General features: G+C 36.9%; 1 protein-coding gene across 1 annotated transcript in view; it reads right to left on the bottom strand.

The window, feature by feature from the left end:
* SPATA16 (spermatogenesis associated 16) overlaps nt 1-16,245 on the bottom strand; it is a 296,094-nt gene that overhangs the window by 45,905 nt on the left and 233,944 nt on the right. Inside the window, exons 7-8 of the mRNA XM_051983185.1 lie at nt 5,405-5,551; nt 3,800-3,912 (exon numbers count right to left, since the gene is read on the bottom strand). Of these exons, the coding sequence (XP_051839145.1) occupies nt 3,800-3,912; nt 5,405-5,551 (260 nt within the window). The remainder of the gene's footprint in view (nt 1-3,799; nt 3,913-5,404; nt 5,552-16,245) is intronic.

The raw sequence follows: 16,245 nt of genomic DNA on the forward strand, positions 1-16,245 counted from the left end.
GAGCTTGGGCATTCTTGAATTCAGAATTAATGAACCTCCACAAACAGGAGGCCACTGGATTTCTTAAGGAGAAGCAAATTGCCTCAGGTAGGAAATGGCACAGTCAGTGCTCCTGTGATGATCAGAGTAGAACTGAGTCCATGAGAAATATTGCACTTTCAGCCTCAGTGAGATAGACTCAGACTTTAGAAAAAAGAATGACCTAAATACATCATAAGGATATTATTGAAAATAAGAGAAAGGGAGATAGGGTTTTGTGAATACATAATTGGCTGAAAGGCACAAACCCCTCCAATGTCTATTATTTCTCTATAAAAAACAAAACACTTGACTCAATAGGGCAAAATACTGTTTTTTTGATTCTCCCCTAAGAAGAACATTCTCAAACACAAAGGTTGAGGTGACACAAAATTTCTTGATGTAAGCAGAGACGACACCTCTGTTGAATGACCTTCTGATTATTCATACCAACAAGATGAGAAAGAGAGAGATAGACTAGAATGAGAGAAAAAGAGTCAGAGACAGAGACAGAGAGACAGACTGAGACAGAGAGAGACAGACAGAGACATGGAGAGACACATGTACACACAGAGAGACAAATAAGAGACAGAGAGAGGGAATATTTATTCTTCAGAGGCATTTGCCATTTTTTAATGGCATATGTCCTACTTAAGGTTCAAGTGGAAGAGGGATTCCATAACAGAATAGTTGGGGTTCTCCAAATGTTTATGGTCTCCCATGAAATCAAGAAGATAGCATCAAGTCTCAGAACATTGCTGGATATCCTCAAAGAGTAGTTACATAAAAGAAATAAGTTTTAACAATCCATACAAGGAAAACTGAATAGATAATGATTATTGCTCTAATTTTGATGTGAACATAGATGACCTATCAAATGAATTGGTACATTAGTACATATTTCTTGGATAGGTACTGAACAAAGAGGTATGGTAAATTGAATCCAAAATTGAATAGGAGGATGAAGAAAAGCTCGACTACACTGGGTAAAATTATGGATCATTTTCAGGCAATATCCTGGTCAAAAACCCCATTTTTAAAGTAGAAATTGTCCCCTAGTGATGCTGTTTGTTTATGAATCCTGAAATATGACAAAGAATCAGTTACATGGGACTCAAAGGTCAGTAGAGAGATTACCAACAACAACACTAGCATTTCCATAGCACTTTAAGGTATACAAAGCACTTCATTATATGATATATATACATATATATATATATATATGTATATATATCATGAGATCACAAGTAGGAGTCAGTATATTCTAATAATGACTTCAACACAAGAAGGAGAACAAGCAATATCAATAAGAAAATGGATGACTGGCAAAGGAAGCAGGCTAGTTTAGGTAATAAGAAGAAGGGACAGTGCTCCAGAGCCCAGGATATCCAGAAAGACTGTGGGCGGAAGGTCTCCATCCAATACAATGGATAGAGATGTTATGGTCAAAAATCCTACAGGATGAGAAGGTTTGAAATAGGAATTATAAGCTGTTCTGGTCGTGGGAATTTCAATGTTCAAGAATCACATATTCACTGTTCAAGGATTACACAAAAGTTCTGGGTTCAAGTCTCAACTCTGACTCTTAGTAGCAATGTGACCTTGAGCAACTCACCGGTCTCCTTGAGCCTCAGTTTCCTCATTTGTAAAATGAGTGGGTTAGACTACATGGCCTTTGTGGCACTTTCTACCTCTGAATTTAGGATCCTATGGAGTCTTTCAGAAACTGTTTCTCATATAAACACAATTACAGGAGATAATGGAATTATATATTGTGCTTGAGAATCAATCTGTTGAAAACTGGCATATTAAAGTGAAACAAAAGATCCCATCAATTATATTATATCATTACTTATTTGACTGCATGATGTGAGGAATGGAATAATTTTTTAAAAAGTCAAGAGTTTCTTTGGACAGCTAGTGGTTCAGTAGATAGAGTCAGAAAGACTCAAGTTCAAATATGGCCTCATTTATTTAGATCTGAGTGACTTTGGGCAAATAATTTAATTTCTGTTTACCTCAGTTTCCTTGATTGTAAAATGTGCTGAATGCTGGGATCACAAAGATGGAACGGTCCTTTCCCTGAAGGATTTTCTATTTTAGGGGGGTAGATTTGTCCTTACTTAGCAATATACATAATATAATCAAAGTTAATATAAGGTGTTTTTTGGGAAGGGGAGAAGTTGGATTAGAAAAGAATGATATTAGGATTGAGCCTTAAATGAAACAAGAAAATCTAAAAGGCAGAAATGGGTTTGAAGTCTATTTCACGAATAAGGGGACAGCCTATGCAAAAATGTGGATTTGAGAAATGGAAATGTTTTTTAAAAAGAAATATTTGGCTACACGTAAGAGAGTTTTGATATGTGGGGAGGGAATGACTGAGGAAAGGAGTTGAGAGCTCATGAGACTAGATGAGGAGCAGTATTGCAGCAGAGTCAGATAGTCAGGATGGATGGGGGGAACAATATATTTTAAAGTAACCTATTCCTGAGTTAACTTATAATACAAAGACTAGAGGGTTTAGGACTTTTTCAAAAGCCCAAAGATGTTATTCAGAAGAGAAGTAGATGTTAAATCTGTATGAAAAGATGAGCAGATTTTTTTCTGTGGGACTGTGAAAGTCCCACTTTGGCTCTACTGTGGCACAGAGGTGGCCCTGCATTTTCAAAGCTGTACCGGAAGTTCCATTAGTTAAGCAGACAACATCGGGATCTAGAGTAGAGAAGAGGTTCCCAGCATCCTCTACACGTTTGGAGATGTTTGGGACCAGAAACCTAACAACTGGGTGATGAGAATTTTTGGTCAAGGAAACTCAGGAAGACGACTCTGAAAGAGAGAAATGGAACCAGGTGACAGTTCTCTTAAAAGGCAAGAACATCAAATCCGTGATTGAACATAATAGCCCCAAGAAAAAATTCTGACTCGTTCAACCTTCAGTCTTCAAAGAGAGGAAATCAGTAGCTCTAAGGGTGCATCGATGAGACATCTCTTTGATGATCTCTCAGTGCAAAAATTTAAAAACTGCTAAATAGTCCAGGTTATTTCCATAGAATGACAGATTCAGGACTGGAAGGGATTTTCTAGGTTATCAGGCTAGACCTCATGCTTTTATAGAGAAGTGATGTGATTTTCTGAAGGTCACACAGCCAATGAGCTAGCATCCAGACCAGTGTTCTTGGCTCGATCCATCACAGCATGCTGTCTCTAAATCACAAACAACAAAAAGCAAACCAACCGCTAAAAAAACCCCAGCATCTATTTCCCTTGATCACAGAGTGAAATTAGGTAATTTACTTTCAGGATGTATAAAGATAAATGGCGAAGTTTTAAAAGTGGTCTCCAATTCATCAGGGCAATATGGAGGCATTGGCCTGCAAAACCATGTAATTCCCCATGCAAGTAAGGAGATGGTTAGATCGTAATAGACCAATAAATGAAAATAGCGAAAACATTGTATTTGCTAAAATTTTGTTATTGGTTTGAAATGAGAAATTCATGGCAATCCAGGATTGGATTGGAGGAAAACACCAAAAGAAGGGCTCCTTAAGCTTTCCGCTAATGTAATAAATGTTGGCAACTGTGGAGCACACCAGTTGTAATCTTTTAAAATGTAAAATAAATAAAATCATTAGCTAAAACCGGCTTTGTTTAATAAATGGGATTTGCTGAGAGAGGCTTCTAAAATCCACTCTCGTAACACATCAAACATCTTTCTTCTATCTGGAGGCTTTGTGCTCCTTTGCCTTTGGACTCAGAGAGAGTCAACTCATACACCTACATTTAATTTAGTGCTTCGGATGACATCCAATATCGGTAAGATCCTCTTCCCCATGGTCTCCATGTGTCTTGCAGCGTCTTCCCGGGTCAGTGGGCTGAAGGGGGTTTTGTGCTCTAAAAATTGTAACAATAAACTTTTATGCTGCTTTCTATCCCTTCAATTTTGAAGTACTTTCTTTCCCTTTACCAGGCTATAAAAATACCTTAATATTAATAGAGATGAAATCTTTACTAGCAAAGCCAGTCATGTTCCCACTCTCTGAGCGTGGCAGTGGGAGCTAGAGGAGACGCTGCCCTTTGGAGAAGTGACATTTATGCATTTTGGCCTCCCCTTCTACCTCCCCCCACCCCATGCTGAAAGATCTAACACAGTTATATAATAAGATCCACCTCAGTATGGAACAGGCTTTTATGAGTTTTGGGACAAAGTTACCATAAAGGTGTCTAATGCTTGTCTTATTCTTCCCAGACATTATTCAAATGAGCAGAAATGATCAATGACTTTCAATATCCCTTCAGGTTTACTTGTTCGGTTTTAAAAAGCCTTTTAGGACTCAAAACCCAGTGGGTCACAGTAAAACCCTGGCTTAGAATTCCATGACTTTGAGTAATTGTGGGCAAAAGACTCAATCCTGCCTGGATCTTAGTTTCTTCATCTCTGAAATGAAGGAGTTGGATTAGTCTCTCAGCTTCCTTCGAGCTCCAAGTTCCAGGGGAAAGACAGGGATAAAGACTAGATTCTCTATAGATATCCAGATGGTACAGTGGATAAAAATTCTGGAGTTAGGAAGACCAGAATTCAAATCATATTTTACACATTAGTAGCTGTGTGACCCTGGACAGGTCACTTAATCTTGATCTCCGTTTCCTCACATGTAAAATGGGGATGATGATAGGATTCACCTCCCAGCATTGTTGTGAATTCAAAGTAAGATAATATTTGTGAAGTGCTTTGCAATAATAAAATGCTATATATAACTCTAGTGGTCATTATGCTTTTGGCTCGATGAAATTTTTCTCCCTTCCTTTAATTTTTAAATTTTTATTTAAATTTTAAATTTTAAAATTTTAATCATAATTATATATATATAAATAATAATACAATTAAATTAATTAAAAAAAACCAACAACTAAAATAGTAGTCATCATTGTTCTGAGTAGAGACAGATGTCCCAGTCTCTTCCAACTCCAAATCTATGATCCTATGTATAATCAAGGCTTACATTTACACAGCCAGTAAGGTTTTAAAAAGTACATAATGACCATCTTCTTACTTCACTCATGAGAATCCTGTAAGATCAGGACTGTTATAATTCCCATTTTGCAGATGATGTAAATAAGGTCCAGAAGGTTATGATCTGCTGAGGGTCATTTAGTCATAGAGCATCTCAAATCTTCTTGACTTAAAGTCCTGCTCTCTACTGTGTACACTAGGATATGTTGCAAAATGCATATCAATGTTACCTTGAATTCCTAAATATCTAGTCTTGAGGTGGAGTAAAAGCAGGAATGGAAGTCTAGGGCCATGTTGGGTGTCAGGGAAAAATTGGTTGTCCAAGAATAGGAGAGCAATATTAGAAGAAAGTCCCAATGCTTATTGACTTACCTGTAAATGTGGGCAGCTTCCTACTTGACATTTTTTCCAAAAATTTTCCATCTTCTTTGTTTTTGAACCCAAGTGTCAACAAATATTGTTGGGGAGGGAATGATGACCAGTCAACTGTCTGAGGCAGCACGTGAAGTCCTTGAAGGTCTATATAAATATCATAGGCATTAAAATGCTAAATGGGGCCTATCCCACAGCAATATTTCAATGGCATACTGAAATTTGATAGTAAATATCTGATAAATTTTAATATTTAGAGTAATTCAGTACTATAATTTAATACTATAAAGCAGGGCTTCTTAACTTGGGAGTTTGTGATTTTGTTTTGTTAAACATATTGATAATTATATTTTGATATAATCAGTTTTCTTTGTCTATGTATTCTATTTTATATATTAAAAATTTATTCTGAGAAGGGGTTCATAGGTTTTTATCAGACCATGAGGTAGAAAATATTAAAAACCCCTGCTATAAACCCAGCATCATAATACAAATTGGTAAGATTATAAATTAGACTTAACTCTTTGTGTGTGATTGATTTCATGAAAATCTGATATTTCTGCCCAATGTTTAAGCCTGAGAATCAGCATGGTATAACATATAGAAAGGCAGGTCTTCAAGCAGAAAAGACCTAGGTTTCAGGCCTCTCTTTGACAATGCCTTCTTGCCATAGTCAAATCCCTTAACCTCTTATTACACTAGGGATGTCTGTGAGACAATGACTGTTAAACTTTTTTTGTTTGACAGTGAAGACACGTTATGAAGCAGTCTTGAAAGGCATTCATGCCGAGAGAGAGAGACTCCCACTGTCCATACTTTAGAATTACTCATCAAGAACTGTAGCCATTGATGAGTTTCCAAATTGTTTTAGAACAATTAGTATACGTCTTAGTATACTGAGTATACATCTTATGGTTTCTTACAGAAATTAAATCACAGGTGTGGAACACACATATTTTCTCTTTCCCTCTTCTCCACCTCTCTCTCTCTCTCTCCCCTTTTTTCTGTCTCTATTTCTGTCTCTATCGTTCTTCTCTTCCTTTTTTGCTATCTCTATATCTGTCTCTGTTTCTTTGTCTCTATTTCTCTCCCTCTCCCCATCTCATTCCCTCTCTCTGTTTCTGTTTGTCTTTATCTGTCTCTCTCTCCTTCCCTCCCCTTTCTCTCTTTTTCTGACTCTGTCTCTGTCTCTCTCTGTGTCTCTCTCTCTATCCCTTTTTCTGCCTCTGTTTCCCTCTCTCCCCATCTCTTTCCCTTTTTCTCTTTCTTTCTGTTTCTGTCTGTCTCTTTCTCTGTCTCTGCCTCCCTTTTTCTCTGTCTCTGTCTCTGTCTCTCCCTTCTTCCCTTTCTTCCTCTCTGTTTTATGTAAATCATATTATAAAACACAGAAAAGAGAACATTTAGAAATCCTTCAATGTTTACATGTAGAAAAAACCTGAGAAATAATTTAGCATACACCTTCCCTTCACTCTCATTTTACTGACTGGGACACCAAAACCCAGACAATTTATCTGACTTGCTTAAAGATTACACAATGAATAGGTGGGCAAGAACACAGATGAAAGCCTAGCACTCCTGCCTCTTGTTACTTCTGAGCCATCCAAAAACATCCTGCTTGTTACTGGAAGAGATTTGAACCTGTACATGCCCCATTTGTAGTCTGTGCATGAACTGACAATATGCAAGAATGGTCATCCCTAGCGTTCTCTGACTAGAGATAGGCTAGAGGGGATTCAGTTCAATTAAACTCAACTCAATCTGACCAACTTCAACCTAAGTGTTATGGAAACAGAACAGTCCATGACCTCTAGAACCATAATATTCTGCTGGGAGGCAATACACACACACACACACACACACACACACACACACACACAGAGGTAAAGGGATGCAAGTAATTTCAGGGTGGAAAGTACATGAAGAAATTGGGGCAATTAAGGCCAGACTTTAAGGAAGGTAGCATCTGTGGCAGGCCTTGAAGGAAGCTGGAGATTCCACAAGGCAAAAATGAGAGAAAGGGAGGAGAAGGGCATTCCAAGTTTGCCTGAGTGACAAAGACATGATGACAGGACAAGATGGCAGGCTAACTTTAAGCAAATTTAACTGGACCTATAATAGGATTTGTGAAGTCAGAATGTGATGAATCTTGATTCTCTGCTCAGGGGAGCAGAGGCTTAAAGAAAACTAGGGAAAATAAGTAACAGATAGGGCATTTTAGGGAGGAGACTCAGATTAGGTCAAAGCGTGGAGGTAGGAAAGGGGATAACGAGTTTGAGGAACAGAAATTAAACCAGGTTGGCTGGAATATAAGGGATACAGGGGAATAATCTGAAATAAATTTTGAAAGGGGGCTAGCTGGAGAAAATGCAGGACTTTAATGATAAGCCGAGGAATTTACCAACTGTTCTTTAAGTCCTTAAGACTTGGTGATATTATTTTGACCATCTGATATTTCTCCACTCATAATCTGAGCATTACTGCTTCTTTTGAGAATCGTTAGAGGGTTGATTTTTGCCATCCAGTTTTCCCTCTTCATCTGTGTCTTGAGAATAAGAGGATTCTTTGGTTGCAGAAGTGACTGTTTAAGAGCTTCCTGCTTCTTTAATGAACAAGTCAAACAATAAGTATTTAAGTGCCTATTAATTATGAACCTGGTACTGTGGTAGACCCTGAGGATACAAGGACAAAGATTGATTGTATCTTTCCTTAAAAAAAAGAAATGGGTAATACAGCAAACATATCTAAATTATATGTAGGATAAATACAAAGTGAATAAATGCAAATATATCAAAACAGTTAAACACAAGATATTTTGTGAATGAGGGCACTAAGCATTTGGGGAAAATAGGAAAGATCTTGTGTAGGAGATCATGGTTCCTAAGTAATGCCCTAAAGAAAATTTGTTTGGGGCTAAGGAATTGAATTTGGGGAGAGTCTTGAAGAAAGAAGACCAGTTAAAGGCTGTTGCAATAATTTAGACAGGGATGATGGGCATCAGAACTAAGGCAGTAGCTGTGAATGGAGAGATGGGTTAGAATGAGAGAACTACTGGGAAGATAGGAATGGCTATGTCTGCAACTGACTGGATATGTGGGGTGGGGAAGAGGGAGGAGTCCAAGGTAATGTCTACATTATGAAGCTGAGACCCTAGGGATAGGAGCTTCAAAGTTAAGAAGAGGAGAAGGTTTATGGGGAAGATGAATTCAGTTTTGATATGTTGAGTTTAAAATAGCCCTGGGTCAGGAAGAGGCAACAGGTGGTGATCCAGGCGATAGAGTGCAGTAAGATCCATTAATGGAGTTTCAAAGAGAGGCAACTAAAGCCGTATCAGGGCATTGTCCAGGTTCAAACTGAGATCCAGCAACGTATTTTAGATTAAGAGAGGATCTCAAGCACTTTTAGTATCTGTAATGCAGAGCCCTGCTCTTCACTAATAGGCTACCATTTCATGACGTAGTTTAATTGTGTCTTGGTCCTGGCCCACAAAGAACATCATATTATGTCTGCATGACAGCTCTGTGGTAGATCCAGTGAAATACACCTTTTGGTATTATCCCATCTGTTGGAGTTGGCTCTAATGCTAGCATTCTCTTAGTTTAGGGTTCAATACAGGGACAAAGGGAGGCACTTGAGTGATTGAACAGTTTGGAAAAGTAGCTTTATTTTGCCCCACATAGCAAGGATGTGCAATAAGGCACTTTTTTGGATGCATTCTCCCTTTCCCCTCCATATACAAATGAGTTTACTCATCAGTATAGACTATGGTAAAGACAGAGTGACTTCCATGTTTTCAGAAATCTGTTGGGTACAAGGGGCCTAGGTTACATATGACTGGAATGATTTTTGCTCTTAAATGGCCAAGGTGTTGTATCTGGGGCCAGTCAGGTCCAGGGTACAGTTTTGCCTTCTTTTAGGGAAAGTTAATCCATGGTGCAGAAGGGGAGGAGTGGGCTGGGCCTACTCTATGTTGTAGATGGGGAAAAGAAGCGACAGCAGGGAAATATCAATCTTATCAAACCATCTCAGCAGGCAGGAAAGAGATGGTGAAGTGGTCTTTTATCATAACTACCCATAAAGCCTTACTTTGTTGTAGATGAAAATTTAAGTATGAATGACTAAAAAGAAACCAATTGGAATGGATATAATTAATGTAAAGTATATATATACATTATATATATATATACACACATATGTGTACATACACATATCTATCTATCTATCTATCTATCTATCTATCTGTTTTCTGCAGGATCCCCAAATCTCCAGATTACTACCTGACATAAAGAGGCAATTGACGAGAATGGCACCAGGTGGAAGCCCCAGATTTTGAGCTGGAGTACTTCTGGTTCATCTGCTTAGTATCTGTATACAGACAAGTTGCTTTATTTCTCCAAGCTTCTGCTTCTTCATTTGAAAAATCTACATATGAACCTCCTGACTGCTTCCTCAGCCAAAAGGTAAAGATTTACTCCCCACTGGGAATGCTTGTTGATCCTTTGCAAAACAAAAGGGTCTCACATTGTATTCCTAAATAAATTCTGTATATTTGAAGAGCAAGAAGAACAATGAAATACTCTATGAACACATATTAGAAATATGAAATAAGGAGCCAGATTTCTTTTATTGTCCCAAATTTTAATTTTGCTATTCAGTCATTTCAGTTACGTTCAACTCTTTGTGACCCATATGGGGTTTTCTTGGCAAAGACACTAGACAGGTTTGTCATTTCCTTTTCCAGCTCATTGTACACATGAAGAAACTGAGGCAAAAAGGATTATGTGAGTAAGTGGATTGCCTAGGGTCACACAGCCAGGAAGCTGAGGCCAGTTTTGAACTCAGAAAGATGTCTTCCCTATCTATTGCAACATCTAATGTATATAATGACTCCATATAAGAGAACTAAAAGCCATTCTTCAGGAAAGTGCCCTAAAATAGGCCAGTTCATCATTCTGGGCTTTTTTAGTTTGGTAATTGGGTAGAGCCAATAGCTTTTTGTCATGAGGGAGATTTTGTAACACTTGTAAATGTCCAAATTCTTCCCCAACAGGACCCTTAACAAAGTAATTTGTTCCAACAGTTACTTTGAGTTTTAAATACCATAATCTTAAAGACTAGAACTTCTCATTTTCTTTCTCTTAAGTTGTCATCATTTCATTCACGATCCCTTTTGCAAAGCAAAGGTTTGAACAGATAACTTACTATTTCTTCCACTTTCAAATGTAAACTTACCAGCCCTTCAATTTATGAGTCCAACCCATGTTTCTAGATTTCCTGAATATTATTCTGCTTGTTAGGGTCAGCTAGGTGATGCTGTAGTACACAGAGTGTTGTGCCTAGAGTCAGAATGACTCATCTTCCAAAGTACCAATCTAGTGTCAGACACTTAGTAGCTGAGTGACCCAGGGCAAGTCACATAATCCTGTTTGCCTCAGTTTCCTCATTTATAAAGTGAGACAGAAAAAGAAATAGCAAACCAGCACAGCATCTTTGCCAAGAAAACCCCAAATGGGGTCACAAAAATTGGCCACAACTGAAAAAAGATTATATGTTACGATACAGGTAAACTGGTATTCTTGTGATTCCTGATAGTCAGCACTCCCATTGTCTACTATTGCCTTCCCACTCTCATTATTGTGTAATTCACCCATTTGTGAAATTCTGAAGAGTTCAACATTTTAGGGTGTTTTTTTGCTTTTGTATCACTAGTGCTTGACACACAGCAGGTGTTTAACAAATAGATTGGAACGGACTTTGTACATGCTCTGCACATATTCTGTAAATATTCCCTTTTTTCATCCATTGCCTTCTCTAATAATACGGAAGGTCATTGAGGTCATGTCTCCCTCCCATACTTTTCTCTGTCTCCTCAGTTCTTAGCAGTGTCTTGAAACATAGAAGGAGTTTAATATGTGCTTACCAATTCACTGATTATTGACTGGGTCTGGATTAAAAATTAATGTGATAGGCTGAATCTCACAGGATGAAATTTAAAAGGAATAAAGATAAAATATTGTACTTAGGCTGAAAAGTGAAGCTTTTGGGGGGAAACATGGCTGTTCAGCAATTTATTTTTTAAAAATTTATTTTTGACATTCATTTTTGTTTTAAAATTTTGAGTTCCAAATTCTCTCTCTCACTTATTGATATAAAGCAACCAATATGATTTGTTATATATGTAAAGTCATGGAAAAAAACGTGTCCATATTAACCATGAATAGAGAGCAATTTATTTAGGAAAAGAAGAAAAAAAATAGTGTACTGTAGCTCAATATGGTTTAGTGGTATGTGACATGATGGCCAAGAGAATGACTTCAATCTTATGTATTGTTAGGTGGGGGTGCCATATCTTGGAAGCAAGAGGTGTTACTGATGATGTTCCTGTGTTTTGTTCCCATCAGATTATCACATCTGGACACTTTAAAATTCTGGGCTCCATATTTTAGAAAGAGCATTGTCAATTCAAAGGTCTTAGTGAGGGATTATTTCATTCCTTATTTTCATATCATGTCTGGTACATTAAAATCCTTGTCCCCGTTGTTGTTGATGTCAGCTGCATTCAAGCATTTGAAGGGCCATACATGAAAGAAGGCTTATATTTGTTCTTCTTGGCCCCAGAAAGCAGAATCAGAGCAATGAATAGAAGAGATAGAGGGACAAATTTCAGCTTGAAGTCAGAAATTTTTTTCTAGTAATTAGAAGTACCCCAGAGTAAAAGGGACTGCTTCAGGATGTAGTTATTTTCTTCTTGCTGGAGTTCTTGTAATGGTCTGGATTGTCTATTTGATGGGGATTGTATAAATATAAATGTATACCCACATATATGACATATAAAACACACATATGTGTCTATTTTTTCAGGCATAAAATAGATGCAGTGGCTGTTGAGATCTCTCCCTTTCTACTCTGAGAACTTGTGGCTCTGTGATGCCATATCTTGGAGTACTTGATGCATGGAGAGAGTTGAGAGAATTTTCTCCTTGGTGTTCTTGACCATGGTGGCTGCTGAATGAACATCAGCCCCATAATTGGTTTGTGATAAAAGGTACTTGTGAAAAAGTAATAAGCATTTCATATCTTTTAGATCTTGCATTTCATCCAGTGGGGTCCATTGGATCATGGACTCCTGCTGAATTTAAGGAGGTGAGAAGCTATACATCCACACATCACTGATTTTCTCCTTCCCTCCACTTATTCCTCTTGCCATTTGCCCACATAGTTAATTGCCTTTGCCTGAAGATTCTGTACAGCAGGGGGTCCACTGAAAGAAATGACAAAAACGTTTCCCAGCTGTTGAGTTTTTAATGTCACGTTAATTTGAGTGCTAATTGTTCTCAGTTTTGGGCTCATAAACTTCTACCTGAGTCCGAGAAGCACTTGTGCCTCTGGTTTTAAAGTGAAATGGACCATATTGCTCCTGGGTCAGAAATCAGAATTGATTTAGAAGAGATATTTTTCTCCTTTGCCACTTAAAAACACAATGAAAGGGGAAAGCAAGAAAGAGAATAAATATAATCATGGAATTCCTTTACAACTGTCAGAAGTTGAAACGTTTAGATGAATCTACCTGCATTAATTTTGAAAGGTTCATTTACCCACTTAAAAAAAAAAACAAATCCTGTAGCTAACGGGACAAAATAGTTCTTATTTTTGCCATTAGGGAAGCTGATGCTTTTAAAAGAATAATAAGGAAAAATTAGGCAGATTAAAAACCCTGCAGAAATATATAATCATTCAAAACTTTTTTTTACCCTATATGAAAGATTTCTGATTCTCAGTGACAAAAAGGTTACCTGTTTTCTAATATCAGGAATCACGAAAAGATCAGTGCTGGGTTTTGCCCTGTTATTTTTTTGTCACTCCATTATTTGATCTTTATCTTCCTTGAATCCCTAGTATACTTGACACTGTTGACCAATCTTTCCTTCTCTCCTTGTCTTCCATGATATGATTTCATAAATTTCTTATTTCACTGACAGTTCCTTTTCTGTATCCTTAGTTGGTTCCTAAATATGATTCAGGCTCTTCAAGGCTCTGTCTCTTCCCCACCATCTTTGATTATCCTCATCTATTCCTATTATTTCAATAACTACCTCTGGGCAGATGCCAAAGTTCTGAGTTTAATTTTGCTGCCTTCACTATCCACTGACTTCTCAACTCCTTGAAATTTCGCTTCTGATAACATCTTTCTGAAAGCCTTAAACTCAACACTTTCAAAACTGAACCCAGGTTTTCCTCCAAATACTCCCTTCATCCTAACTTCCCAATAACTTTTGATAATCCTATCTTCTTTTCAGGCTCATAAGCTAGGTATCATCCTGAACTCTTTATTCTCTTGTCAACCCCTATCGAATATGTTGGATCCGATCTATATCTAATCTTTTCCCAAGTCCCATTGGTTCTACTTATTTTAATACTTTTTTCCTGCATACAATTCTTTGCTTATTGTCTTCGCCATTAGATTGTAAGTTTCTTGAGATCAAGAACTGTCTTTTGCATTTTTTTGTATCCTTATAATTTAGCACAATTTCTGGCACACAGTAGACATTTAATTAATGCTTATTGGCTGACTGATATTAAATAATGAGGTCCTTAAGGGCTTGAATTGTTTTTGCCTTTCTTTGTATCCCTAGACTTAGCACAGTGATTGACACATAGTAGATACTTAACAAATGCCTACTGAATTGACTTGCAATGTTTCTCTCAAGGATTGGCATCAATCTTTTAAATTTTAGATCCAAAGGCATTGTTTTGGTGTCCATATTTCTTGATCTATCTGTAGCTTTTGCTACATGCTCTTCCTGGTCTTGTCTTTCCTTGGCTTTTGCAATCCCTTTCTCTCTTGGTTCTGCCACATAACTTATATCTAAACTGGAACTAATATTCTTTTCTTTTAAATGTGTCCTTCTTCCATGTACCATATTTCTTATAAGGGCAATACCATTCTTCTCCACATTAGATGGACTTTTTCACTTCCCTTACCTTCCAAATCCAGTTACTAACTTTTGTCAATTCTCTCTCTACAACCTCATTTAAATTCCAAGCTGGTTCAAAACTTCATCATGTCTCACCTGAATTAATATAGTAATTTTGTGACTGATCTCACTAAAGAACTAAATGCCTTGAAAATCAGAACGGGATAGAAAAAAAAACAATTCAATACAAAATATTAAAATAATGTCAAAAGATTGAAAAGAATTTAAGAAAATCTATGAATGGTTATATTAAAAATAACTGATCTGGAAAACAGGTCAAAGAGAGATAATCTAAGAATTATTGGACTTTCTCAAATCATTTAAAAATATCTGGATAACAGATTTCAAGTAAGTATGAACGAAAATTGTCCAGAACTTAGACCCACAGGGCAAAATGAAAATAAAAAGGATCCATTTGTTACTTCTGGAAAGAAATTCCAAAATGATAACTCCCAGGAATGTCAAAGCCAAAACCCGGAGCTCCCTGGTCAATGAAAATAAATACTATAAGCAGCCAAAGCAAAAGAATTAAGATACTAAGAATCCATTATAAGGATCACATAAGACTGGGCAACTGTTGCCATAAAAGACAGGCAAAAGACAAAGAGTTCTGCTGAATCATAATTTCTCTAGCAAAACTAGAGAAGAAAAATGGATCTTTAATGGACTAAACAAACATGTACTTATCTAATTAGAAAAATATTTGCAGATAAAATGTTTACAAGGAAAATGTTAACAGGGAAATAAGGAATATTAGAATCCTAATACCGTTGTGTCAAAGAGAAGGTAAAGATAACTTATATGACTTATATGAGGGCTTATATGGTTTCGTCCTGTTTTGTAGACAAAAATGGGAAGGAAACTGGGAAGAAAAGAATAAGGAAGAGATGGAAATCACTAACACAATAGAGATGCATATGATGAAGAATATATAATCATGGGAGAAGGCATAGGGGAAATGATATCCCTCATTCTCACTTTCAAGTGAACCAGGTAAAAGATTTAACAAAAGTGTTCTGCAGTGCAATACTTTCCCTTCTGTTCTCTTACCCCATTTCAATATAGAAATATAGTCAGTAAATATTTATCGAGCTCCTATTATGCTGTTCTAAATGCGGGTATACAAAGAAAGGCAAAATATAGCTCCTGACTCACAATCTAATGGGGGAGACAACATACAAATATGTATAAACAAGCTCTATGTTGGATAAATAGAAAATAATCAACAGACTGAAGGCACTAGAATTTAGAAAGATTATGAAAAATTTTCATTACATTTATGTACCACATTATGTTTATCCATTTCCCAATCATGGGCATTTTCTTTACTCCCAGTTTTTTGCTAGTACAAGAAGTGTGGGTGCTTGATCATGCTCACTGATTGACTGATTCATAGCATCATAAATTTGGAGCTGGAAGAGAGCTCAAAAATGATCTAATCTAACTCTCTTTTTAAAGATGAGAGAAATTGAGGTCCAGAAAGATTAGGTGACTTGCTTTGGATGATAAAGATAGTAAACGGCAGGCTTGAGATTTTAATTCATATCCTCTTACTTCAAGTCCAGAATCCCTTCCTGCCTTAGCCTCATAATGCCTCTTAATAAAATCATCATCATCATCATCATGATCATCATCATCATCATCATCATTATCATCATCACAATAATCACAATTAGTATTTACATAATGTTCTAAAGTTTTCAAAGCTCTTTACATGTATTATCTTATTTGATGCTTACAATAATCCTGTGAGTCAGGTAATATAATTACTCCATTTTGCAGATGAGAAAACTAAGGTACAATCAGACAGCTAGTATTTTCGGAGGGAGGATTTGAATTCAGGTCTTCGATGCCCTATCCACTGTGGTA

This window comes from Antechinus flavipes, chromosome 3 (assembly GCF_016432865.1).
Source record: "Antechinus flavipes isolate AdamAnt ecotype Samford, QLD, Australia chromosome 3, AdamAnt_v2, whole genome shotgun sequence".
In the NCBI taxonomy this organism is placed as follows: domain Eukaryota; kingdom Metazoa; phylum Chordata; class Mammalia; order Dasyuromorphia; family Dasyuridae; genus Antechinus; species Antechinus flavipes.